Consider the following 24,890-nt stretch of genomic DNA (forward strand, 5'->3'; position numbering starts at 1 on the left):
TGAACGTAATACAATAGTACAACAGACACTAATGATGAGATTGTCCAACCTAGTTTGAGCAGGTTAGTTTGAGTGTTTGGTATAATGAACTTGGATAATGATGCCCCTTTAGGTTACAATCAGCGATGATGATGATCATACACGTGAGAGGTCTTGAAAGTCATTGGTCTTAATTCCACAGTCCAATCTAGATGTAGATTTTGAAGAGTATATTTCTTCAAAATGTCAGTTTTTAGGCTATGAAATGATTCTGGGTGTCTTGTTTGATGTTCAGAAGACGCCAAACTGAGTTTACAAGGAGCTGTGATGATTCAAATGTGGCTTTAATATAAAAAAACAAATCAAAATTCATATAAAAATGAACCTAGTCACATAATTTAGCTTGAATAATTCACGTCGCCCCCGCTGGAGACAAGGTGAATTATTCCTTTCATCAGTATGGAAATAGATTCATATATTAACACAGAGTTAAATAAGAAAAAAAAAGAGAAGTGAAAGAGATCCAAAAATAAGCTTCTTTTAAAAAAAAAACCTTGCTCTGTTAAGAATCACATATCATTTATTCAGAATTTTAAGATATTTTTGGCCTTTCATTAAGAGAAATGTTTATTACAAAAACCACACAGATTAAGAAGAGGAGTCACTTAAAACATGTCAAAACCTCCAACACAACTATCATTCAGAGCACGGCCACAAAACAATCTAATAAAACATTTGGTGGGTTGATTTGCTGCTGTGATTCGTGATCACGGCGTTTTTCAATCATCTTTACCTCTCCGTTAAAGCCAACTTTGACATACAGGATCTTAACTGGATGTGCAAAGTAAGTTTTATGTTCACAGTGGATTTATTTGATCAGGAACTGTACACCAGGATGAATATTGAGGAAGAAAAAAAAACAGCTGACCATAATAATAAAAAAAAAAAAACACTCTTAGCAATACATCAAACCAGTCAATCCCTTTCAATATGTAGCCCTTCACTGCAACAGAAACGTCCAACAACGACATTGATTGATATTGTATTGTCATAAAATCCAATTCTATGTGCACTAAGTGATAAAACAGCATGATACCGCTTCACTTGTGTTAAATATTTTGGGTTTTTCTTTAAATGAATTTGTGTCAGGATTTAAAATTTTTCAAAAAAAAGACAAAAAAAAAAAAAATTTTGCTTCAAGAATCTGGTTGAATTTGACTAAAACCTGTAATCTTTGACTAAATCCATTGGCAAATAAAAGATTGAAAAAGATTAGTTAAGAGCTTACAGACATTTTTATGCTGCCTTGAGTGGATTTTCAAGTGCTGCTTGCAGAAAACTGTTATATAAGGCTGATAGGTATCCAACATTTGTGCTTTGACAGCTGATAACAGTAGAGGTTTTTTTTTTTTTTTTGCGAAGTAGAAGGTACATGTTCTGCAGGTTTCAATAACTTGGAGGGAATGACTGTAAATACACACAAGTATTAACATCGCGTCTTTTTAAATAATGTAAACATATACATCTTATTTGAGGTCAGAGCATTGATCCTCTTCATATCTATTTATATTTTTTTTTTTAAAAAAAAGAACAAACATTACTGGAGCATCGTCCGGATGTTTTTCGGAGTGGACTCGTCATTCAGGTGTTTTGTGGTGAATCTGAAGAGACAAAAAAAAAAGGTGATTTTCATTACTTCCTCAATTGACACCCTAAAATTAAACACTTCATTAACATAAACTGGATTTTCATGGTTATCCGGAAGCTGCCGACAATTAAACATTTGTGTCAATATTCAGCATCTTGATTCACTTCACGTCAAAAAAAACCATTACACACATCAACATTTCCCTGCAGATTTATCTTCTCGTCTGTGCGGAAACATTTCTGGAAGCGCAGAACACTAAAACCCAGACTGATGACATTTTAATGAAATAACCTACTTGAGGGCGTTCAGCAGGCCTTCTACGTTGTCTGCCGGCTGGTCCTTCAGGACTTTTATGCAGCCTTTCATCTGAGAGGAAATGAACAGAGAATGATCCACCATCCATCCAGAGCGCCGCCGTTACATCATTTGCACAGTTTAAACCATCTATGTGTGTGCCTTACGTCTATCTTGGACGACTTGTTGAAGGCGCCGTTCGGGTGGACGTGGTCGTAAAGGATGATGACCCCGACCATGACCCTCATGCAAAACAAGAGCGTGTCCTCGCTGCTGAAACGACTCGAATATTCCCTGAATACACAGACAAAGAAAGAGAGAGAGTAAAAGTGAAGAAAACGTGGATTAGAAAATAGGAACATTCCTGTTAAAGAGTGTCTAAACTGAAAGCTACTGATTAAATAAAATGCTTATGGTATATCATTTGTTGGTGTGCAGTTGGATGAATATATAAGTACATCCTGTATGTATGAACAATGTGTGAAAGAGCTGTTCTGTATACTGTGTATCCAGCAGGGTTCACACAACCAAATGGGCATAAACTCTGACTTTCAATGTCTTGTCTTGCAATTCAAGAACTGAACTTGACATGTTTTTGGGCAAAACTTAATGTCCGTAACAAATTGTGTCATTTATTGTTCATGATCTTATCAAGGCAAAAAAAAAAAAAGATAGTAAAATATTTTTAACTGCTGATGTATCAACACAACATCACAGGATTTGAAGTGTTGCTGTAAGAATGGAGACGGTTGACTTTTACGAACAGGAGTTTTTGTGTGTGTGTGTGTGTGTGTGTGTGTGTGTGTATGTGTGTGTGTGTGTGTGTGTGTGTGTGTGTAAAAGCGTTGTAACTCACGGTGTCTCCAGCATGACTTTACAGACGCTGGCCATGGTGCTGAGACAGTCCGTCGTGTTCTCCAGTGGAAGAGTCTTGTTCTACAGAAGATACACAAACAACACACATTATAACCATTGACTAAATTGATTTACCAAAAACACGATGCTGTGCGACGATTTTGTTATATCACTACTGTATGTATGTGAGGAATTTAGATTTATTGTTCCTGTGAAATGTATAAAACCCACCACAGTGTAACAAAGTGTGACTGTGATGCACGTTTGTCACATTCTTAGTGTGAACAGCAGCGTTCTCACCTCTGTCACAAAGTTTGTGGTCGCGTTGCTGAGCGTCTTCAGCATGGGTGTGGCCTCAGCGTAGAACAGAGACATCCTGTTGGCCATCTCGTTGTTGACTTCACTCTCAATATCCAACTGTCAGTGCAGAAACACACGACTCACATTAACTGGAGGTGTCAGTGTAGGAGAGTTCATTATTTGGTTTTATATGAACTGTTATTTGAACAGTTGAACAGGTATTCCAGTTTTAATGCTTCTGTGTCTGATAAAATGTGAGTCTGGCCTATTTTCTGGAGTCTGATGTGACATAAATAAAACAAAACCACAGTTGTCCTTTCTTGTATGATTAGACTGGGAGAGTCAGATATAAATAAGTGGATTTGTCCCCCTTTACTGCCAACTATGCAGATGTGAATCAATATTTTTATTTTCCCGAACAACTCACATTCATGTTGTTTATCCGGTTTCGACTGATGGTTCTTCTGTAGTAGCTGAAGTCGTTCTGGATGGCAGGAATTCTCATCTGATGGAAAACAATAAAACAGTCGATACGTTTAACCACCACTGTTGAAGAAACATGTTGTTTGATACAGTATGTGGCACTGAGTAAAGTAAAAGCGTGACAGCGAGCGTTTCAGACCTTGAGCTCATCAAAGCGGAGAGTGAAGTGGAGGATCTCGGCGAACTGTTTGGCCAGCGCCTGCTCCTTCTCCAGGTGCTGAGTGGGCGTGTGGGGTGGACATGTCAGGCACTCCAACAAACTCTTCAGAGCCTCCTCTGCAGACAGACGCAGACAGACGTCAGGTGTTGTATCAGTGTCGGGTCTCCAATTCAAAATTTCTCTACATTTATCTTGTTATATATTAAGTTCTTATAGGACTAAATAATTAACAACAATGTTACAGCCTCCTATGAGAAATATTATTCATGTCTCCACCCAGTTACTGCACAAAATCAAGCGCACCTGCAGAGCAGCCGCCCCACACTACACTGATATAACAACCTACATGAGCCTCATAAATAAGACTTGTGTTTTAATGCTGTTGTTCATCACCTGTGATGTGAAAACATCATATTTTCATACATTCAAGAGAAATAAAGTGTGCATCCTGGTGTCAGTTTAGTTATAAAATCCAAGCGCAGCACAGCGTCTCTCCTGCCAAGCCGCTGACGGTGCTGTCAGCCGAAGAGACGACCACACCGGACGGCGGAGGAGGAGACGGTAGAGACGCTGGTACACGTCTGTTTAAACAGTAGTTTAGCTGACTTCACTGAGCTGAGCGCTCTGAGCTGGAAACACAGTCACTCTGCGTCGCTCTGTTTCCATCACTTATGCATTTAGGCCATTTAGAGAACAGAATCTGTAAAGCCCGTCATGCTCTCACCCTGCGTTAGTCTGTGTATAATGACACAGCTAAAAAACCCAGAACGATTCGCTGACAAAACGCGAGTCGACTCAGCAACATTTACTGCAGACAACCAAATGTTCCAGTCATATGACGGGATTTCCCAGACTTCCTAATCACAAATTTTCAAATTAGTTGAACATCCTCTATGGCTGAAATTAGGGAAGCTAAATCTCCAAAGTCACATCTTTAATTTTAACTTTCATTTTCTGCATATGAGGTACATTTTCTCCTAAATCCTAAGAAAACACAAGTCAGCACTCTCACTTTGACCATGATGTGCTCTGTTCACTGGAAATACAAAAAAATCAACATCAAACAAAACATTTTTTGTTCAACACTGAGACATTCACACACCTAGTCTGAGAGAGAAACTGTAGAACTTCTTGAGCTTGATGACAAGCGGGCAGACGGAGTTCCAGGCTCGCTCCTGCAGCGTGTGGTCGCTGGGGTTTTGAATAGCCTAAAAAGAACGCAAACAGCAGAGCCACATCAGAAAACAACCATGATGAAGGACGTAATGATCAACCAGCGAGTTCACCACAAACTCTTCTGGCTAGTCATGCATTTCAGTGCAACATGATGTTAGTTCAACTTTTATTTTCTCCTCTGGAGTGCAAACAGTGCAGCTGGTTTTACATGTAGAAACTTTGTATAGTTCTAAATCATCAGATGTGGAAGTGAAGTGGATTTCTGTCAGTGTTCCTTACATCTCTGATCTCTTGACCGGCTCCTTTGTACGCCTGCAGGCCCGACAGGATGCTCTCAGAGTCCTGGAGGACTGAGTTCACCTGGTTCCACACCTCACGCTCTCCTTCTGTCGGCTGTGCATCTAACGCACAAACACACACACACAACAGTTAGCTTACAGTCAATATCAATACAAATACATTTGAAAACTCGCCTTTTCACATCAAGAATCTATTTGCAAATGATTCGTAGGTGCACAAAGATTAAAGTGTAGCAGATTTAATCTTCTAGTCTAAGTTTTACACTGTGACTTGATGTGAAACGGCTTTAATTCAATAAATAATAATGACATTTTGTATTAAATCACCATGAAACACTCACTCGGGGAACAAGCGCATTTGTGTGCTGAATGTTTCTGTCACTAAAAAAGTAGCTCATTGAAGTTTGTTCATTTCTGTTTTGAACTCTTTTATTTAAAAAAGACGAGTACAAAAACATTCAGCGTGATTAAATGTGTTCAGGTCAAAGCTTACAGCGTTATTTCACTTGTAAGCAAACATTTTTAGCTTTCAGCGCATACGGCGTTTCCACATGTCACTTGACGAGTCAGCCGACCAAAACGTACTGCCTCGGGCATCCGGAGTGATGCCGTTATTTGAGATGCAAACCTCAAATGTTAGATGTCTGCTAAAAACATAATCAGAACTACACTGATAAGACTGGAGCAGAGTGCGTTACTGAATCCTGCTTTCAGCTCTCAAAGTAGTCACGATTCCCTGTTCTCAACAATAAAGAAGCTTAAACACTAGATGCATTCAAAGCAGCAATATTTGAAGGCTGACTGTAAGAGAACTAGTGTGGAGGTGTAATATGTGCTGGAAACTGTAAATGTTCTACTACAATGAAATATTTTGGAGCAAGCTCTTAGATAGACATGGAGCTACAGTAGAACCTGGTTTATGAGGTGAATAATGACATGTTTTCAATAGTCAGAGCATTTTGTTTTATAAGAATGATTTCATGTTTTGTATAGATTCGTTTTTGGAGGTCTATAGTTCACATACACCTAATTCTACTGCACTCTGCCATGCCTGCAGCCTGCAGACAGGTTGAATGTTTTGTTTCATATTTCCTGCTTTGTTACAGCAAGAATACACTGAATATGCCTCGGTAAGGAGAGGCCGTAAATCTCCCATAAGCTTGGCTTGCTTCATTGTTCAGGAAATATTTTATTACGCGAGCAAATGCGCGCTCTGAAATACAATAAATAATGATACGCTTTCTGCAGAAAACTTCTCCGATAACAAGCTTTTGGCTATCGTGACCACAGAGAGTCAAACTCTACGAGACTTTAACTCTACGAGCTGCTCTAAATATAGAGCATCACTGACATTAAAAAACTCTGTGTGTCTGGGGCCTGTTTTGCATTTCAAAACCCTTCCACTCCCATCATTTCCTCTTTGCTGAATAAACAAAGCCTGAGGTCGGCTACATTGTGAGTGTGGCTGAAATGCCACTGTGGAGGCGTATTGTGTTTCTTTTTCTGTGGGAGGTTTTAGAAAAAAAAAAAAAAAAAAAAAGGACAAAGAAGATTTATTTGCTGTGTTAAAAATTGAGCTAATTGTCTATTTTATGTGAATATTAGGAAGCAGAACAGTAATTTAGTTGATTTAATATTCATCATACTCTATTCAATGCTATTTTCTGTCTTTGTTTAATGGTGATAAGAACTAATATTGACTATATAATGAAATCATAGGTTTAACTATAGGCAGTATTATGCAGGAAGGGAAACAAACATGATGTTAAACACAATATACATGCGACTTGATCAATAATGTGTTAGTACACACATTGTGCCACATGTGAGAGATGTTTCGGTTGATACTTATCATTAGTACACATGCATGCAGATGAGTTAGTAAAAGCAGACAGCAAAGGTCAAGGGTCAGCTCTATTTTTAATTCAAGTTGGCATGAAGTGAATGGATTTTTAAAACCATATTGAAATCAATCATGAATTATAATAATAGCAGCCTTCAGGAGGAGGTGATAGACATTCAGAGGAGGATGGTTGACTGTTCAATAGTTGAATAGGCTGACCCCTGACTAGTCAGAGCAGCTAAAGAGAGGTTAAAGGAAAAATGAATTTGGGATTTGGAGGGGGGAGAAGGGGAGAAGGGGAGAAGGGGAGAAGGGGAGAGGAGGGTGGGGGGTGTTGGCCTAGCAGGAAGACAGGCATAAGCTGTGCTCACTTTCAAAGTCAAGGAAAAAGTTTGGCCCCTGTTCAAGCTCTGTGCAAGTGAGCACTTTTAACAGATTCCCCATTTGGTTTCTGCAAGAGAGAAAATAAAAAAAAAAAGGCAAGAGACAGAAAGACAGACAGAGAGAGAGAGAGAGAGAGAGAGAGACACAGAGAGAGAAAGGAAAGAAAAAGTACGTGTGATGTTAAAAAGTCATCAATAAGTTATTCGAACAGAGACGGGAGAAACGGCAGCAGATCGGAGCTGAAAGAGCAGGAGGTCATGACCGAAGGGGAAAGAAAAGGAAAGGTGAAAAAGCAAAAAAGGAGAAAAAGAGAGAGAGAGGAGCATAAGCGGACTCCTTCATGGCTCCGTCATCGAGAGCAGAGAGACCTGCTGATAGAAAGGAAACAGCTGAGCGGGTTCCACCTTTATCCCCCCTCCTCCCCCTCCTCCTCCTCCTCCTCCCCTCATCTCTCTCTCTCTCCATCTTGTCTCTCTTTGTTCCGCTGCTCCGCCAGACTTACTTTCAAAGTCCAGGAAAAAGTGTGGATAGTTCTCTATTTCCCTTGTTAGGACTTTTAGCAGGTTACCCATTCCAGCAAACCTGATGGTCAAAATACAGTGGTAAAAAAAAGACATCAATACAAACATTTTTACACAAAATACAAGGATGGTGTAGTTTACTTGTGACATAACAGAGACAGTCATGATAACTTAAAGCAAGTTTATCACCCAAATATGACTCCGACTCAACAGAGGTTGTTTCTATTTGTTTTGACATTCAGTTTTCAAATGGATGTGTAGTGTAGCTGTTCTGGATGTTGTGTGGTCGTGTGTGTGTGTGTGTTTCTGACTCTACATGCAAATATTTGCAGCAAAGCAAACCGCAAGTCAAATGATTCAACTGTCACTGAATTTGTCACGAGAAACTAAAAAAAAAACACAACACCCGTTTCAGGCCACGATTGTCTACTCGTATCACTGTAAGAGATACAAGAAAAATACAACACAGTTCATGTTTTTTCAGATATAAAAGCTGCAAATGTGTGATTTTTTTTTTTTGGAGAAAATTTCAAATAGGAGACAAAGACAGTCGATGCTTTTGGCTGCAGGGAAGTTTTGTCTTAGCTGCAAATATCTGCAGTTACTCCAGAGTGAGATGATTAACTGCGACATACTTCAACTATGACCCTGTCTAAACACTGGAGCATGGTTAGGAGGCTCATGATTTGCGTTTATATTGCACATAAAGTGCAATGATTTTGACCCATGACATCTTAAACAAATCCTCTCATATCAAAGTGATGAAACTGAAGGGAAAACAAAATATTTTTAATTGTGATTTGCATGTTTTTTTTAATCAACAATGAACATTTTCTCATTTAAAAAGTGAGGCTCCCTACTTTGTCTGCACATTGTACACGTGAGTCTGTATGTTGTGTGTTTCATGGTCAGTAAAAAGGCTGAGAAAGCAAAAATATTCTTCCACCCTCACTGGACAAAGCCGTTGAGGTTCTGAACCAGTTTCTTGGCCTTTTTTTTTTTTTTTTTTACTCTTTGCTTTTCTAAAACGTGGCCAAACACAGGGATGTAGTCCTAAATAGCAGTTACACTCTATAAAGATTTTATTGGAGGCAAAAGGCAGAAGGTAGGTAGCAATTTACAGTGAGGAGTCTACCTCCCTCAGTCGTGGAGGGTGGTCACAAACTCTGTAATCACAGCAGGCCTTAAACTTACAGTAGCATAACATGAGGCCACGATTACGGTAAAAGAAAAGGAACTGGGAGTAGTATAACACAGCCAGGCTCAAAGGATTCCAGACAGGACGTTAACGGTGAGTGGGAAATAAAAGTTGTTATCTAAACGTCTTCTGCAAAAAAAATCAAATCCAGATGAACTATAAAAACATTTTAGAGTGGGTCTATATAGGACACGTAGCTGCATATTTATAAAACGCCTTCGTACTGTACAGTGAAAGTGTAAAAGCACACAGGCTTTTCTTCTCGCACACAGAGATCCAAGTTCCCTCCCCGACTTAAGTCATAGTGTGAAGTGACAACAAAAGAGACACTGTGCTGCAGTGTGCACATGATAATCACACCGCATTTCTCTGCACAGCCTCCAGCAGGCTGTTGACTATTTTTCAATCATGCTATTCATTCCTCATATTGCGCTCCCTCATACATTCCTCCATAAGTGACAATCTTGGGTAAAAACAGCCTCCTTACTGCTTCCTGCTGTAACATATTTGATCCTAGGAAAATTAGAAACCTTATAATGCGTCTGATTATCATGCAGATTTCATGCAGCCATGATGAAATCACGCTGATTAACTACGAGGTTGTACCAGCAGGGGGCGGTGCTGGTTTAGGTTTCACTAACAGGGACAGGAGCTGGATTGAAATGGTGTCATGTTGGTACATGTGCTGCGGTAGTCAGTCTACAGCCAGATTTTTCCAGACGAACCCTTAACCTGCGGCTAAAACAAGTTCCTCAGGAGTCTCACTCGCCTTAATCTCAAGCCAAACACTGGTTATGCTACCCTCGGGTACCAGTTACAGGTGTCAGTTTAACCGCCAAAACTGACCGCCAGTTTATCACGGATAACTGTTCAAGGACTTCTCAGCAACATCTAAAGGGGAAACCGAAGACCATGTGATGATAGAGGTCTGGTTAATATAAAACCAATAAAAGAAATATCAGCTTTGAGAAACATTCATTACAGTAAGTGTGTCACTTTAGAAGCTTTTAAGTAATCCCTAAAGGAAAATCTTTCACACTGTTGAATATGATTCATTTATCATTTCCCACACCGCAGCAGAATCACGTTTTACAACCTCAATAGAACAAATTTATAGCTTTGAATCTTTGAATGTGTGTTTGCATATTAACATTAGCTTGTGAGCCAACTAGATTGTGAACACCAGGGGAGTGTCGATGATTGCAGTGAGGTCATACAAAAATGTAGCTGCATTGCATTCTGGTATGTTAAAGCTACTGTTCATGAAGACAGTCATAATTCAGAGCAACACTTTGACCAGACAAGAGCCTTTGATATCTGTGTCTCCAGATGTGGAAGAAAGAGAAGGCAATAAAAAAAAAAAAAAAGAAGTTTCCAACTTTTCCACGGAGAAAAAAAAATGTAAGATACATTTTCAGAACATTAAAGATAAAGGGACAAAACATGACATAAATCAAGCTAACACTATGGATGACAGTAAGACTTAACAAGGAGAATGATACATGCAGCAGCTGTTTTCTAGTGCAGCTGCAAGGTACAAAAGTCAAGACGAACTCTATAGTTTATCACAAAGTCTCTGCAGAGTAGGAACTTGACTCACAAGCAATCTGACCAGAATTCTTAAGTCCGTAAGTAAAACAAGCCGAAGTGTGTGTGTGCCAATTCAAGCCTGCAATAAAACCCTGCGACAGTTAACTTGCAGTTAAGTGTGTGCTTTATTTCCCCCCTGAGGTAAACAAACCAGCTCCAGCAGCCTTCTCTACTATTTCTCGTCTCTCGTGAAGCCAAGACGGAAATGAAACAAATAGGCAGGCCTCCACCCCAAACAAGCTGAAGATATAGCGTACGCTCGGAGGAAAGTGCACGCAGTAAAAAAAAAAAAAAAAAAAAGACGGCATGAACTGTGAATAGTGAGTGACATCATGAGAACAGTTTCTTTTTTTTCCCTGTCTGAGTGAACTACATCTGTGTCAGCCTCTTTATGCTACTTGGGTTGAAAGAAAAAAGAAGCAAAACACAGCAAACACACAATTTCCTGCGTGAACGTCACAACAAAGTTTTCACAGCAGAGTCGACACAGCGGCGCAGGTGTAACTAATAACCTTAACGATCGCTCCGTTCCATTAAGAGTCCCCCGTAAGCCATAACACCCGAATTAAACGCATTTGTTATTGATTAATGTAACTGATCACACCTGTGCTTTTTCAAAAAAGGTTTATGGTGAACAATAAAGCACAGACTTTGGTAATGCTTCTGTGAAAGCCTTGAATCTATCTCACAGAGAGCTTTCTAAATGCATTAAATATTCCACATAAACTCTCACATGAGTTGTCATGTTTAGTCCATCTTTCATATCTCGCTCATTAATTCTTTATTAATACTCTTGATAACATGTCAGGCACATGGTTTAAAAAGGGCTCATCATTTGACCTAGCTTCGAAACCCTCCTTCTGACCGAACACAGGTCAGCAGAAGAGATGGTAGTTTCATTTAATGCTATTATCAGCCTTCGACTACTCGCTAAACAAAAAAAAAAAAAGGGTGAGAGAACCAGAGCGACCTGAGTGACTGAGCGAGAGACCGCATGGACTGACCTGAAAGCTTAACCTCATTTGGTACTTATGTAATTCTGTGTCATTCAGTGGTTTAACAGTAGTGTTTATAGAGCTACAGTTGCACACTCCAGTCTTTGAATGGTATCTACAAAAAAACAAACAAAAAACCTGTGACCGTTTTGTATGAATCAAACTAGGCCTTCAACCCACACCCAGTTAACACCTTCGCCCAAGATAACAAGCAGACCGACTGACTGTTAGTATCTACTGAGCTTCACAGAGCCATAAACTGCTCCCAGACACACACACACACACACACACACACACACACACACACACACAAACACAAGGTTTTACCGTTTTTAGTCTTCAGTCTTAATACCAGACAGGGAAGGAAAAACTACTCAGGGAATTTTCTCGTCTGCTCGGTTCCTCTTTCACAACCACTTATCTATATGGCCTGGACTGAAAGCGTGGAAACTTTGACTTTTCCCTTTCCCATAGCATCAACCGCTGGCTGACATGGGTTCGATTAAAGGGGAATAGCACGTAAAGGATACCATATAAAGAGATACTTTTGTGAAAAAGACACTGACGGTGCAACTAAAAAAAAAATAAAAAATTATGAATTACATACATATTTCCCTTTATGTCGCTCTCTACAAGAAGACCTGATGAGAAAAGTTTGGAACTACTAATCCAACTTTTAACATGCAAAATGAATTGAAAGTTTCAAATGGAACTTAATATTATCCTGTCAGTCAACTTGTCAGTGTTGATCAATGACCAATGCCTTTCCATTACACTTGTATGGTGCCACAAATTGTTCTCAGTGACAGAAACTGACAGTGAGACCCGCTGTCCTCTTTTAACCTCAATTTAAAACCTCTTGCTTCCAAAAAAAAAAAAAAGTGCCTATGAAGCTGTGCTGCAGGTTATTTGTGCTTTATAATTAAAGCAAGCACCGAGTGCTTTAAATGCATAGAGCGCCATGTTGAGTGCCACGTTTAAATTGCCTTCCTCTGCTTTCTGGAATTTGGAAACAACCTCTGTTGAGAGAGAAATCATGTTGTGAGCTGACAGACAAACCAAATGGTATATTGTATTACTACAACATTTAATACTGGTCTTCTATGTGAAAGGTAGAAATCATTTTAAGTAGCAGATTATAAGACGCCAACAGTATTTTAACATCTAATCTGAGTGTTATAAACCTACAAACCAACAATGTGGACAGAGAAGCATCAAAGTGTTTGAATACCAGAATTTCTGGATGAGGAACATTTTTCTTCGCAAAAGACAAACCCAAACCCAAAATTGTGTAACATTTAAGCGAAAACACATTTTGTTATCATTTCTGCAGTGAGAAAAGCAGCTCTAAACATGCACAAGCTAAACAACTGTTGTGCTCATGATATTCTTGTTTTCATTTACCAGTGTGACATGGTATTTGACATCTGCAGGCTTCAGCCCTTTTTTTCACTGATACAAAAATGCTCATTTAAATCCTCAAGAAAAGCCTGAATAAAGTCACAGAATTATGTTTAATCCTCTGTGGAAGCAGTGGAAGTTGTTGCAAACTTTTAACTGTATGATGTGTATATCTTTGGGTACCTTATGTGGGAAAGTTATGGAAGTTTTGGGAACCATAAAGAGACATTTAAGAGCCTTGAGGACGAGCAGTTCAACAGCCTCTGAGGGAGAAAGTTTTGCACTAACAAGTGCAGGCTAATCCCCGTTGTAATCATCTACATCGTAGCATTGTTGTTGGGCTGATGTGCTTACACTGCAGTCTTACTGAAACATGAATGTACTAGCCCGAAAACAAGTTCTGCTCTGTTCTGTGTGTGTGTGTGTGTGTGTGTGTGTGTGTGTGTGTGTTTGTTTTATGTACCTTCTCTGGTGGAGGACCTCGGGTTGCTGTCTATATCATCCGCTTTCTCTTTGTCTCTGAAAGAAGAGAGAAAAAAAATGTTAAAATCAATACGGATTGAATAGAGGTGATACGGGAAAGAAAAACAATCACACAGCATGTTTTAAAAATATGCATGTGTGTGTGTGTGTGTATTTCAGGGACACACACCAGACTTAAGACCAGTTCATTGAGGACGACTTGTGCAACTGAGGACAAAAACGGCGTCCCATATTGGTAAAACACTGATTTTGGGGTCAGTGGTTGAGATTAGGGTCTCCAGGAAGTTAATGTAAGTCTGTGTAAATACCCCAAAAGTGAGTAAACCTGTGTGTGAGTGTGCGTGTGTTGCCGCATGCACATGCATCCCACACACACGCACGGGATAGTCGGACAGGTACAGCATCATTTGTCCACATTAACCGACTTCCCCTTTTCTCCCGACACATACAAGCATTCAGATAACAAATACAACCCTCCCCCCCCACATCACAGAGCACACCACTGAATTATTCAAAACTGAAACCTACACCCTTGTCTGTTATGTCCGAAATAAAGCTGATTAAGCTTCTGTCTGTCGCGTGTTCGCTCGAGTATTAAATATCCTGTGACAAGCGGCAGCTGCTAATGGTCACTGGGATGCAACGCGACTCCCTCCAGGGTCAGGACAGAAAATAGATAACTACTTGCCGCGGTCATATTCTGTAAGAGAAATGAGCATAATGAACATTCAATGTGACACTTATTACAATGTTCACCTTGGAAAAAAACATCTCTTTATATGTAGCAGGCTCTCATTCCAGGTGCTAAAAGTCAAATTTAAAAATAAATATATATATATAAAAAGGATCATCTAAAACTCATCATTCATAACAGTTATACAGTAACCTTTACAAAATTACTTTTATTGATTTTGTGCTCTCGTTTTGTAATGGATACGTTTCCCTCCACAAAATAGCAGGTTACTTAAATATAAGGTCAAACTCTTCTGCTGCAAACACTCAATCATTCACTCAGTTCTCAATTAAAATAATAATCATTTGGAAAAGCTGTTCTCCCAGTGCTTAGAGTCCTGCCATCTAAATCAGGAACTGATTTACCTCTGGGACATCAGCTAAGTCACATTATTGGTGTTAAAGTCAGTTTCTGGACAAAACTTTGGACCGGTGTCGTCCTAAAACAAGTTTAGAGAGTGTAAAAATATGAGAGTAGATGTATCTTCTTCACTGTAGTTCTGAATTACAATAAAATAAGTGGCTAGAATGGGGTTTTTTTCATACTCTGTTGTGGATGGTTACCACATCTCACATGTACATGTTGTGTTGTTGCTTGACATGTTTTAGTTGTATGACCCCCATATACACAAGACTCTTAGCTGGAGTAGCCTTTATATATTACACATGCATGGATACTACTACAAAAGCATTTTGTTTCAAAACCACACAAAGTTAATGATACAGAGTAACTTCCTGTTTGCATGATGAAGCGATACGCAGTGGATGGTAAGGTTTTCTTATGCTGCTTTACTCAGAAGTTCATAAAGTGTCACACACACAGACACACACACACACACACACGTATTTACAGGACAAACTCACCCTTATCCACATGAAAGCAAAGTAGTGAACGTACCGGGCAGCAGGAAGCATACACCTTATTGTGTAAATATTCTCCCACACACACACACAAGCTAATGTTGCATTTAATGTACACAAACAAACACACACACACGTACTATGAGTAGTAGTGCAACAATCAGCTCTTAATGAACAGCTACTAAATGTCACTTATACAAACTATCTTTATTGAGACTAAAGATTAAGACACACTCTTCATCCCCATCTGTCACAGGAAGTAGTCTTCACTGGTCTGTGCTGACCCCCCCCCCCCTCTCCCCGTCTCTCCATTTGGAGAACCTGAACAGCAACAGAGCGAGGGGGGAAAAAAAAAAAAAAAAAGGTGGGATGCTGCAGATGGATGGATGGATGGATGGAAGGATGGAGGCCCCACAGGGACACTAGACACTCTCCTTAAAAGGGCATGATAGTGTGTGGCAGCTCCCTGTGGTCTGACACATGAGTGGACTTCACCTCTTCGCTATCACGCTATATCCATAGACACACACACACACACACACACACACACACTTCAGATGTCCCTTCTGGACCTCTTACACACACACACACACTTGCCAAAACACCATGTGGACAGCACAGACTGAGCGCTGATGAGAGCAGACACTTCACCATCACACTCACTTCACTTGTTAAAACACTCAACTTCTCTCTTTCCTTGCACATCAGCTTCGTTATCTTCCCTTTTCTCCCCCCTCCCCTCCTCGATTTTCTTTTTTTTTCCCTTTTCACTTCTTTCGCTTCCTCTTTCTGACAAACGTGGCTAGATTTCCTTTGGTTTTCCAGCAGGCCAGACAGTCAAGTCATTTACAGGATGACACGGAATATGATTCATTCAATTAACCAGGGAGTCCATTTACAAACTCTGCCGGCAGATATGGTTCCAGATTAAACAAATAGCCGTTAGCTTGCCGAGCAGTCATCCACACAGCTCGTTATTTAGCCAGTAAGTTAGCCCGATGAGTGTAAACGAGCCATACATCGAGCCAGGCAGTAAGCAGATGAATCAGTCAGTTTAGTAGTCCGTCAGCTAGTAAATCTGTCAATCATCCCTGCAGGTGGTGGAGCCAGACAGAGAAGGGAGGCACGTGCAGACTCCAAGAAAATAAACATGTTTTTCAGGAAACATCAATCGAGAGCCAGGATGGAATTTTCCAGTGACACCACAGGAATAATACACATAATAATAATACAGGCCATTATGTACCGTGGTGAGCTATTAAACAGTATGATTGTGCTCTAAAAAGAAGAGAGCAGTAATGTATTTGAACATGAGAGTTCAAGAATATGACATCCAGACTTAAAGCATGTTATCTATTAACAAACAAGAAGTTTTCATCACCTCACAAATCGCATCTGTTGACGTCTCTCGACTCACCCTGAACTGAAATATCAAAAAACATCAGTGTTTTTGAATCCTTTAGACATTTAGCTGCTGCTGTAATTGCAAATGACTTTAAGTGAGTAATAAGTTAGTGTCCTCTAACCACGACCGTACCTTGTGATATAGCTGCTGTGAGCACATATTGAAGGGAAAATTCATTCAAAAACCTGAAACACAAACATTTTAAAGTGCTGTAATTGATGTGGGGTTTTTGCAGAATCATCCGATATCGATGTTCTGTTTGGCCTTGAGGCTGCTTATCTCGCTCTATGTTGCAGCTTTGCTCATGAACACCATGACAGCTCGACTGTTTCTCTTTCTCCTGACAGATTTCACCTGTCCGGACTATAATTTGAGACACTATGACCTTCCGTTACAAAGCTGTTTTAATAACTAGCCTGGACCAGTACAAACAGGAGTGATAAAGACAAATAAAAAATTTTAAAAAGCCGTTCTGTTTAATCCTTTGACACTTAACTTTAAACCCTCATGTGTCGATGAATTATGGTGACCGACTTAAGCTGTGGTGTTTTCCTTTATAAACACCCGCCCACACGGATATAAAACACTCACTCGCATGAAAACATTAACAGCCTCCTTTCATGCAACAACCACACATCCCGCCTGCAAGGCCTTGCCTAAAAGCTATCCGTTTCCATGGCGACTACAGAGACGTCCGTTAAAAACAGGGGAAGCACATGATAGAGTGGAACCCAAGAGAGGGACGCGAACATACACACTTTGTTCTTCAATAGTTTACTGTATAGAAAAAAAAGGGAAGGTGTGTGTGTGATAAAAAGCTGTTTCACTTCTGGTTGAAGAGGCTGCAAACCCTACTGGGTAGAGAGTGACAGACCGCGAGCGTGTGATGAAGACGAAGAGGAAACGCTTGAAATAATCCTGGGGGGGAAAAAGGGGAGGAAAAAAAAATATTGCCAAGAGAAAGGAGGTGTGTATCCAAACAAATCATAAAGAAGGAGAGCATCATTTCAGTGTGTTGCTGAAGGGAACGAACTGTGACTAAAGAAAGTAGAGCGTAACTGACTGAACAACACTGAAGAATATGATCCACATATAAACAGAGAAACAACATCTTCCACTGTTGTTGCTGCTGCGGATGACGGGCTGAAAAAGGTACAGCTCTCTCTTTGAGGCGGATTAACGTGTATGACATGGAAACTTCACATTGACAGAGCGTAATGAATGTTCTACTCCAACAGTCTGTAGCCAAAGTTTACACAAGAGGACAAAAGACCTCATATTCCACAGTTCACCAGGTTAAATGGACCATAACGGCGAACATTCACGAGTCCCTCTTATCTGGCTCTCATATCAGCTGTTTTCACAGCGTGTTTACAAGCCCGTATCGGCCTCAAACCACTGAGTACTCAATAAATCAGTGAGCACATATTACAATCTAAAGTATATTTGTCCAACATCAGTTTGAAGTGTGGATTTCTTCCCGACGAAGCCAAAAACTACAGCGTTTACACACATCTTACGCTTTCTTTTTTTTGTGAGTGTTTTCTCAATTTAAATACTTTGGACTTCTTTCAACGTATCCTGCGAGCTGTAAGCTACATACTCTATAAATGGCATCTGTTGCTGAGGCTGACATTTATTGTTGCCATTTGACCTGAACTGACTCACCTGTGCAGTCGCCTTTGTAGCAGTGATTTTTTTTACAGTAGCCACCAGAATGACTGGTGAATGAGTCATCGACACAATGCAAAGTGACAAGCAGAAAAACCCTCAAATCACGCCGGCGTATGCCATCGCACAGGAAACTGCATTAGCAAACAGTGATTTCAGCTATGGCATTACTAACAGTGAGTTAAAGAGAGCTGACAGGAACTTAGCGAAGCCACAAACCAGCTTGAAAAATTACCCCAAACCTCTAACTAGGACAACAACAACGACAAAAAAACCCATTATAAACCTGAACGAACTGGATTTTAAAGCAAGACTATTGAATTGTATGATAAGGTTTGTATCATACTGGATGTCCTCTCCACATATTTTCACTACAGCCATCAGTCTATGGATCTGGACAAGCTCAATGAATTAACATAACTTCCTGTGCGTTTTTGGCTTGCAGTGATGGGGAGAGTGATGAGCACACACACACACACACACACACACACACACACAGATACAAAGTCAGTCAAGGGAGAATTTGACAAGGCCGACTGACTGCAGGAGAGGAGACGACTAGCTCGGAGAAAAAAAGTCAAGAGTCAAGGTCGTCACGCTGGACTGGGAATACAATGCTTCCTTGAAAAAGGCGGTCGTATAAAAACAACAAGAGCTCTAAAAGTGTAGGGATGCATACTGTTTTAGTGCAAGTCTCTCCTCTCTCCGCTTAGTCAAAACATTTTCTTTTCCTGAAGGAGGAAATAGGCCATGACCCACGGATCCATTCCTGATGTTTTTTTTTCTCTGCTAGATTTAATTTCCACAATCAAAATGAGCCTTAATTCAAATTTAGCAAAGGCTACAAATATGATAAACATGCTTTAGAGCACAGGGTTGGAGGAAAAACATAACTTTGCAGCCCTGTATAGTTCAGTCGGTACATTATGGTGATAACATTATAGAGCCCAGGAGCTATCATGGGTAAGGCCGTAATCAGACCGAATCAGGCGTTGTGGCGGATCTCCGCAGGGGTCTCTCTAGCTCGTTCTACCACCACTTCTCTCTCTCTCTCTCTCTTGAAATGAGTCGGGAAGCCGTCAGCAAAGTCTAACTTTGCTTTTAATGTTATCAAACGAAGAGAAATATCCTCCCCTTTTCCTTGTAACGTCTTTGTTCTCCCTCATGGCGGTGTTGTACAGCTCTGATATGATCGCCGGGTTGCATATCTCCAAAAGTTGATTCTGGTTCAACTTTCCCGCCACAAGCCGCTGCTGCAGCTCTGTGACCCCCTACGCCCACAGCCTACATGCACCTCCTATTCAAATGAATGGGAGGACTGGCGTTTACTTCATATTTACTTCACTCAGAGCTGCAGCTAAATTTTTGTAACGCAAGCACAACACTTCCTGTCGCTATTTCAAATCTAAAGCTTTCTACTGGCGAGCCACTGCTAACTACTTGTGGTGTACTTTTTTCCAGAAACAGCCACAATAAGCCGATTAGATGAATACGTACACATGACAGGTTTGAGCAAACATCAAACATCCAACACGTCACCACTCCTGACGTGCTAACCATACAGAAACCTGGCATACTGGTGGTCATCATGGAAAACTAATATTTTGCCCCCGAAGTAAAGACATTTCTCAGTCAATCATTTAGTTTCAATAATAATCCACAGTGTGGGCTTGTTTACGAAACAGGGATCACAAATCCAGGCACATGAACGACTATTTAAAGAGCACAAATTTGTGTGCGACACCGGATTAATTCCAAAAGCATGAACTTCCAAAATATTTTACCCCTTGATGCTTGCCAGGCTCCATATAACACTGACACGGTTAGGTATTCAATTGTCACTAGTTCCATCCATAATAATGCACACACAGTACTCTATTGTGTTTTTGAACAAGGAGTTCACAAAAGAGCATTCAAGTCACTCGAGTCATTTGAATCATTTAAAATATGTCATATTATGAGACATATCAACGGCCGACATAACACTTGTACCGTGGAACAGTTTTCGTTTGTTTAAAATGACCAAACTTTATGACTATTTAGAGGCAAATTCAGCTGTTGCTGCGCCGTTACATCCTCCATAAAACTGACAACAGCAGGCTTTGGCACAAACAGCGGTTAGCGTGACAGCTGTTATGTTCACAGACATCCAGGATTGAACCTGTAAATCAATTATTTACATGAATGAGCATCAACTCCGCTGCTGGAAATTGCGTATTTCTGACATGGCTCCCGGGTCACGCGAGGGGAGTTGGTGTGCAAATTTGTAAAGAGCAAAGAGTGAGCACACGTCCCAGGCGAGACCACCTTTTGGCTCGTGATTTCCAGTTAGGAGATAAATTGTGTGTGTGTGTGTGTATAGAGGAGTGCATGCGCCTTTGATGGCAAAAGCCTGTCTCCTATGTGGCATGAAAACCGAATGATGGAGTGAGCATGGAAGAGTGGGCGGTGGAGGGGGGGGGAGTTACATCTGGCTCAGTACGATCTGCCTTCTGCAGACACCCTCTAAGGGTTCAAACAAGGGTTAACTCTGAATGGAGGTTCAATGGGCTGGAAGACTGCAACCCTCCTGTGAGTAAATGACTGTGTGTGTGTGTGACAACTCTGGAGCATCTTCCCTCCATTCTGCATGGCAACAGCTGATGAATGGATGATGCATTTGTTACAGCCCAGTGAGCTCTGGGTTTGGAGATTTTTAGGGGGCGAGGGGGGGGGGGGTTGAAGACAAGAGGAATAGTGACATCAGTAACCATAAAGATTCACTCACTTCACAATGTTGCATGACAGCAACTCCCCACAACCTGTCTTCAACACTGTTCTAACACAAGACGCACGTAACCCACAAAAGAACAACAACAACAACACATGAATAACAGGAAAATGTCAGAATTCACACAATCGTGCGTAAAAGCTTTCATTCATCAAACCGATACTCAGTTGAAAAAGGAAACGTGTCTGTCTACATGCAACGAAAACCTCAACCCCAAGAACAGGCGCGGAAACGTCAGGGGAACTTTTTCTGTCATGCAAGTCGAGCTGCACAGCTTCATGCGTGCAACTGTATTCCTATATGCAGTACAGTTCCTCTATATTAAACATTTTCACTTTCTATATATTTCTAGAACGTCTCCTGTAGTTAAAATAATCAAGAAAATGCAGGTTTTTCACCCCTCAAACACTATTAATTAATAATTCCAATCATAATATCTAGAACTGTATAATCATCTTTATCCGTTTAGCCTTAACTGGGCAGTTATGAACTTACATAAGTGTTTCTACGTGCTAACGACGTAAGAGCACATTAAAAACAATCACAGATGTAACAGGAAATGCTGATGCTTTCTCTTTCAACACTGGAAACTCCAGGCCGGCTGAACCTGAATTGCAGTTTGTGGAATCTGGTTCCAGTTTGCTTCCTCTTACTCAGGCTGATTTGTGTTGTTCATGTTGAGAAACAAACAACTGCCAATAATAAATAAATACATTTAAAAAAAAAAAGGGCTTGTGGTGCTGTTCAAATACAGTAAATCCCAGACGGAGGAAAATTACCTCCAGGCAAAATGCTTCTTCTACGTTTTGGCTGTCTGGGAGTTTATCTACCAGCCACTTTGGCAAATAATCAGATATAAAGATCTTGTCATGACGATGTATTTACAGTATCTTGTGAAAACATAGTAATTACGGAATGAAGCATAGACAGTATCCAGTTTATAAAAAGTTATTTTAACATGTCATGGTGAAGCCTGGATTTGAATTAACTGCTTGCCGCCATTTTGGAACCACAAAATGCAAATCTTGGGACAGGAAAAGGCTTCAGCGGTGTCACAGTTTTGAAAACAAGTAGCAACCGCCACAACCGACAGTGACAGGCCGAAACAGCTGTTAATCAAGAGAACAAGCCTCTGTGTATTAAATCTGCATTTTCTCCCTCCTATCTTTGTTAGGGGTGTAACGGTACACATGTTCGTCTTGAACTGTTCGCTACGGGGCGTTCTGCGCGGTACGCCCTATGACACCAAACAATCACAGATTAATAGCCTACAACAATCTAATTAGGCTACATCATGGCACGTGCAGAACATAAATACAAAAGTGGGAGTTCCCACAGAGCGCTCTGGCAGTCCATCAGTGTATGACTATTATCTCAAACATGCAAGTCAGATTAGCCTCCGCCCGAGAGGCCGCTATCTTCACTAGTGCAGATTCAGACAAGGCCAAAGTGACAGCGAACGCCGCAGGAGTGTTTTATCCCTTTGCAGGTGCACAACCATAATTAAGAGAGTTCAAAGTGCTCACGATGACGTACTGACATACTGCATTTAGTTTCATTTATTGACTGTGGTGCAATATTTAAGCGCCTTCTGCTTTCATTTTTACAGCAGGAATTATCAGCCATGAGCTCAAATTCAGTGTTGATGTTTCCCCGCTGTGCCTAAAACACATTTAACTGTGACCCCTGAACCATGACCATTACATATGGTTATACCTAGATATGTCTATATATCTTTCCATGTTATTGCACATGTCAGTTTCTAATAATAATGTTTTGACACTCTAATAGTAAGACTGGATGGTTACGTTACAATGAAGCACATGGCCTGTTCTATGTTTAAATGTCTGTATACCGACCCAGTAGTTCTTATGTCTGTTAAGTCGACCTATTTCCGCTCAGAGGGACTTTGTGTAAACCGAAGGAAACCAAAATCAACACCAATGACCCAAAATAACTTCTGTTTGGGAATCTCTAGGAAAATGACTGGCAAGCACAAACGAATTGTTTAACTGGTGTGTCTCTAAGTGCCAGTTTTATACTTTTTTATATGAAATGCTTCTGTCTTTCCTGAGTTACTTGTTCTTCTTGTTGAGCATTCCCTTATAAAGTTGCCATCAAATCATGAAAGGTGTGACCTTTGGTACTTTTATCTATGTATACTCTCTACCTGCTCAGTGTTTAGTTTTATTGCTCTACTTCAGAAAGCGTTGTAACCTAAACTATTAATGGAAACTGCTACATACTAAGTAGATTAGTTGGTAGTAGTAGCAGCAATACGTTCATAAAAACTAAAAACCCTAAAATCTTGGGTAACTCAAACTAAGGATGTGTAACAAATAAAAAATATTAAGGCACTTTGGAGAGAAGTGGTCCTTAAGTGGCATATGGTCAAGCTCTTCTCAAGTTAAGCCCATTAACTGGAGCCCGTCAACAAACAAAAAAAAAAACACACCAGCCTGCCGCTTAAACAAAAAAACAACTCGATTGGCCTTTCTGCGTCCAATTTTAAAATCCCTCTGCTGTTTTGACTGGCCAGGAAAACAGGCCTTCAAAATTGGGTTAGGGGAGCTGCGTCTCCCTCAGGCTCCCTTCGCTGGAGCAAATGTGACAGCAGGGCGTGTTGGGGGGGTTGAGCTCAGCTTGAGGGGAGGTTGGCTGAGTTTTGCCCTAATATGGACACAAGCCGGGGGGGTGGTGGTGGGAGGGTAGGGAGGGGGTTGCTGTTAGAAGGAGAGGGTGGGCTGGGTGGAGAAGGGGAAACCTGCCCAGCACCACCACAATGGCAGCCTTGCTTCCCTCCGCTCTATCATTGACTCTTTATCCCTCGCTCTTTGCAGTCTACTTCACATACCAGCACATTGAACTGTTTTGGTCTACTGAGCGTGCTCTTTGAGGACTCCCAAGTCCCTCTTCCAAACGCTCCATACGCACTAAAAGGTCTCTTCAGTAGACTCGTACATCAAGCACAGCTTATTTCTGAATACTCACGTTGCTCTCTCAACTCACAAACCGTACATCACATATCACATAGCCACACACTTGAGTCAGTGACACCGAGGCGAAGTGCTGCGTCTCGTCCTCGTCAGCAGTACTCGGCTCTGTTCAGCTGCTGGCTCTGTGATCCCTCTCGTTCAGCCAGCTGGGCCTGCTGCCTAATTTTACACTTGCTCACTACAAACTCACCACTATCCCTCCTCCAGTGCACATCTGGTGTGTGGAGAGAGAGAGGGAGAGAGAGAGAGAGGGAGGCTGACAGTGGCAACAGAGACGAAAACTCACAGTGGTCATTTTTTTTTTCTGTTTAGGGAGCTGAGGAGAAAGGGAGGGGAGGGGTGTCCATGGATGCAGTAAACATTTTCGGAGAGGCTTCTGTCAATGCTGAGAAAGAGAAATTGGTGGAGAGAGAGAGAGAGACTGCCAAGGCACATATGAGAGCATGAGGAGAACAATAGAAGGAGGAAAACAAATCAAGGCAAAAGGCGAGTAGGAAAGTAAAGGAGGGCGTTTTGGTATTTGGACAGGAGGAGGAGGCAAGAGTGGCTGTCTGGCTACTACCAGTCATTGCTGCGTAGAGTGGGACTCCAGGCGTAGAAATTCCTCCTACGTCTCTGCTCAATGCCACTTCTGTTCTGCCAAAGCCCTGCATGTCAACAGCACTGCAGATACAAAGGGAACCATGTCTGTGTGTGTGACTGAGGCTTGTGTGAAACTAGTGTTAGAGAGTGTGTATGTGAGAGCATCAAGCAAAATCTCAAACACTGCGGGCTCCTTCTCTGCTGGGTGGAGGCAACCAATATCATTTACTGAAGCTACCAAGACCCTGGCAGCGAGCTTATCCT

At 40.9% G+C, this 24,890-nt stretch overlaps 1 protein-coding gene across 4 annotated transcripts in view; it reads right to left on the reverse strand.

The window, feature by feature from the left end:
* Positions 1 to 541: 541 nt before the first annotated feature.
* Positions 542 to 24,890, reverse strand: part of fam49a (family with sequence similarity 49 member A) — a 35,793-nt gene continuing 11,444 nt past the window's right edge. For 3 of the 4 annotated variants that reach the window (XM_042390467.1, XM_042390468.1, XM_042390469.1), the window contains 11 exons: positions 13,590 to 13,645; positions 7,924 to 8,003; positions 5,175 to 5,296; positions 4,822 to 4,927; positions 3,699 to 3,835; positions 3,504 to 3,581; positions 3,077 to 3,193; positions 2,778 to 2,857; positions 2,089 to 2,215; positions 1,923 to 1,993; positions 542 to 1,640 (listed from right to left, as the gene is read on the reverse strand). In XM_042390467.1, the coding sequence (XP_042246401.1) occupies positions 1,577 to 1,640; positions 1,923 to 1,993; positions 2,089 to 2,215; positions 2,778 to 2,857; positions 3,077 to 3,193; positions 3,504 to 3,581; positions 3,699 to 3,835; positions 4,822 to 4,927; positions 5,175 to 5,296; positions 7,924 to 7,993 (972 nt within the window). In that variant the 5' untranslated portion in view covers positions 7,994 to 8,003; positions 13,590 to 13,645 and the 3' untranslated portion in view covers positions 542 to 1,576. Of the gene's footprint in view, positions 1,641 to 1,922; positions 1,994 to 2,088; positions 2,216 to 2,777; positions 2,858 to 3,076; positions 3,194 to 3,503; positions 3,582 to 3,698; positions 3,836 to 4,821; positions 4,928 to 5,174; positions 5,297 to 7,408; positions 7,528 to 7,923; positions 8,004 to 13,589; positions 13,646 to 24,890 lie in introns of those variants that run through there. The other variant, XM_042390470.1, reaches the window with a different exon arrangement.

This window comes from Thunnus maccoyii, chromosome 17 (assembly GCF_910596095.1).
Source record: "Thunnus maccoyii chromosome 17, fThuMac1.1, whole genome shotgun sequence".
Classification (NCBI taxonomy): domain Eukaryota; kingdom Metazoa; phylum Chordata; class Actinopteri; order Scombriformes; family Scombridae; genus Thunnus; species Thunnus maccoyii.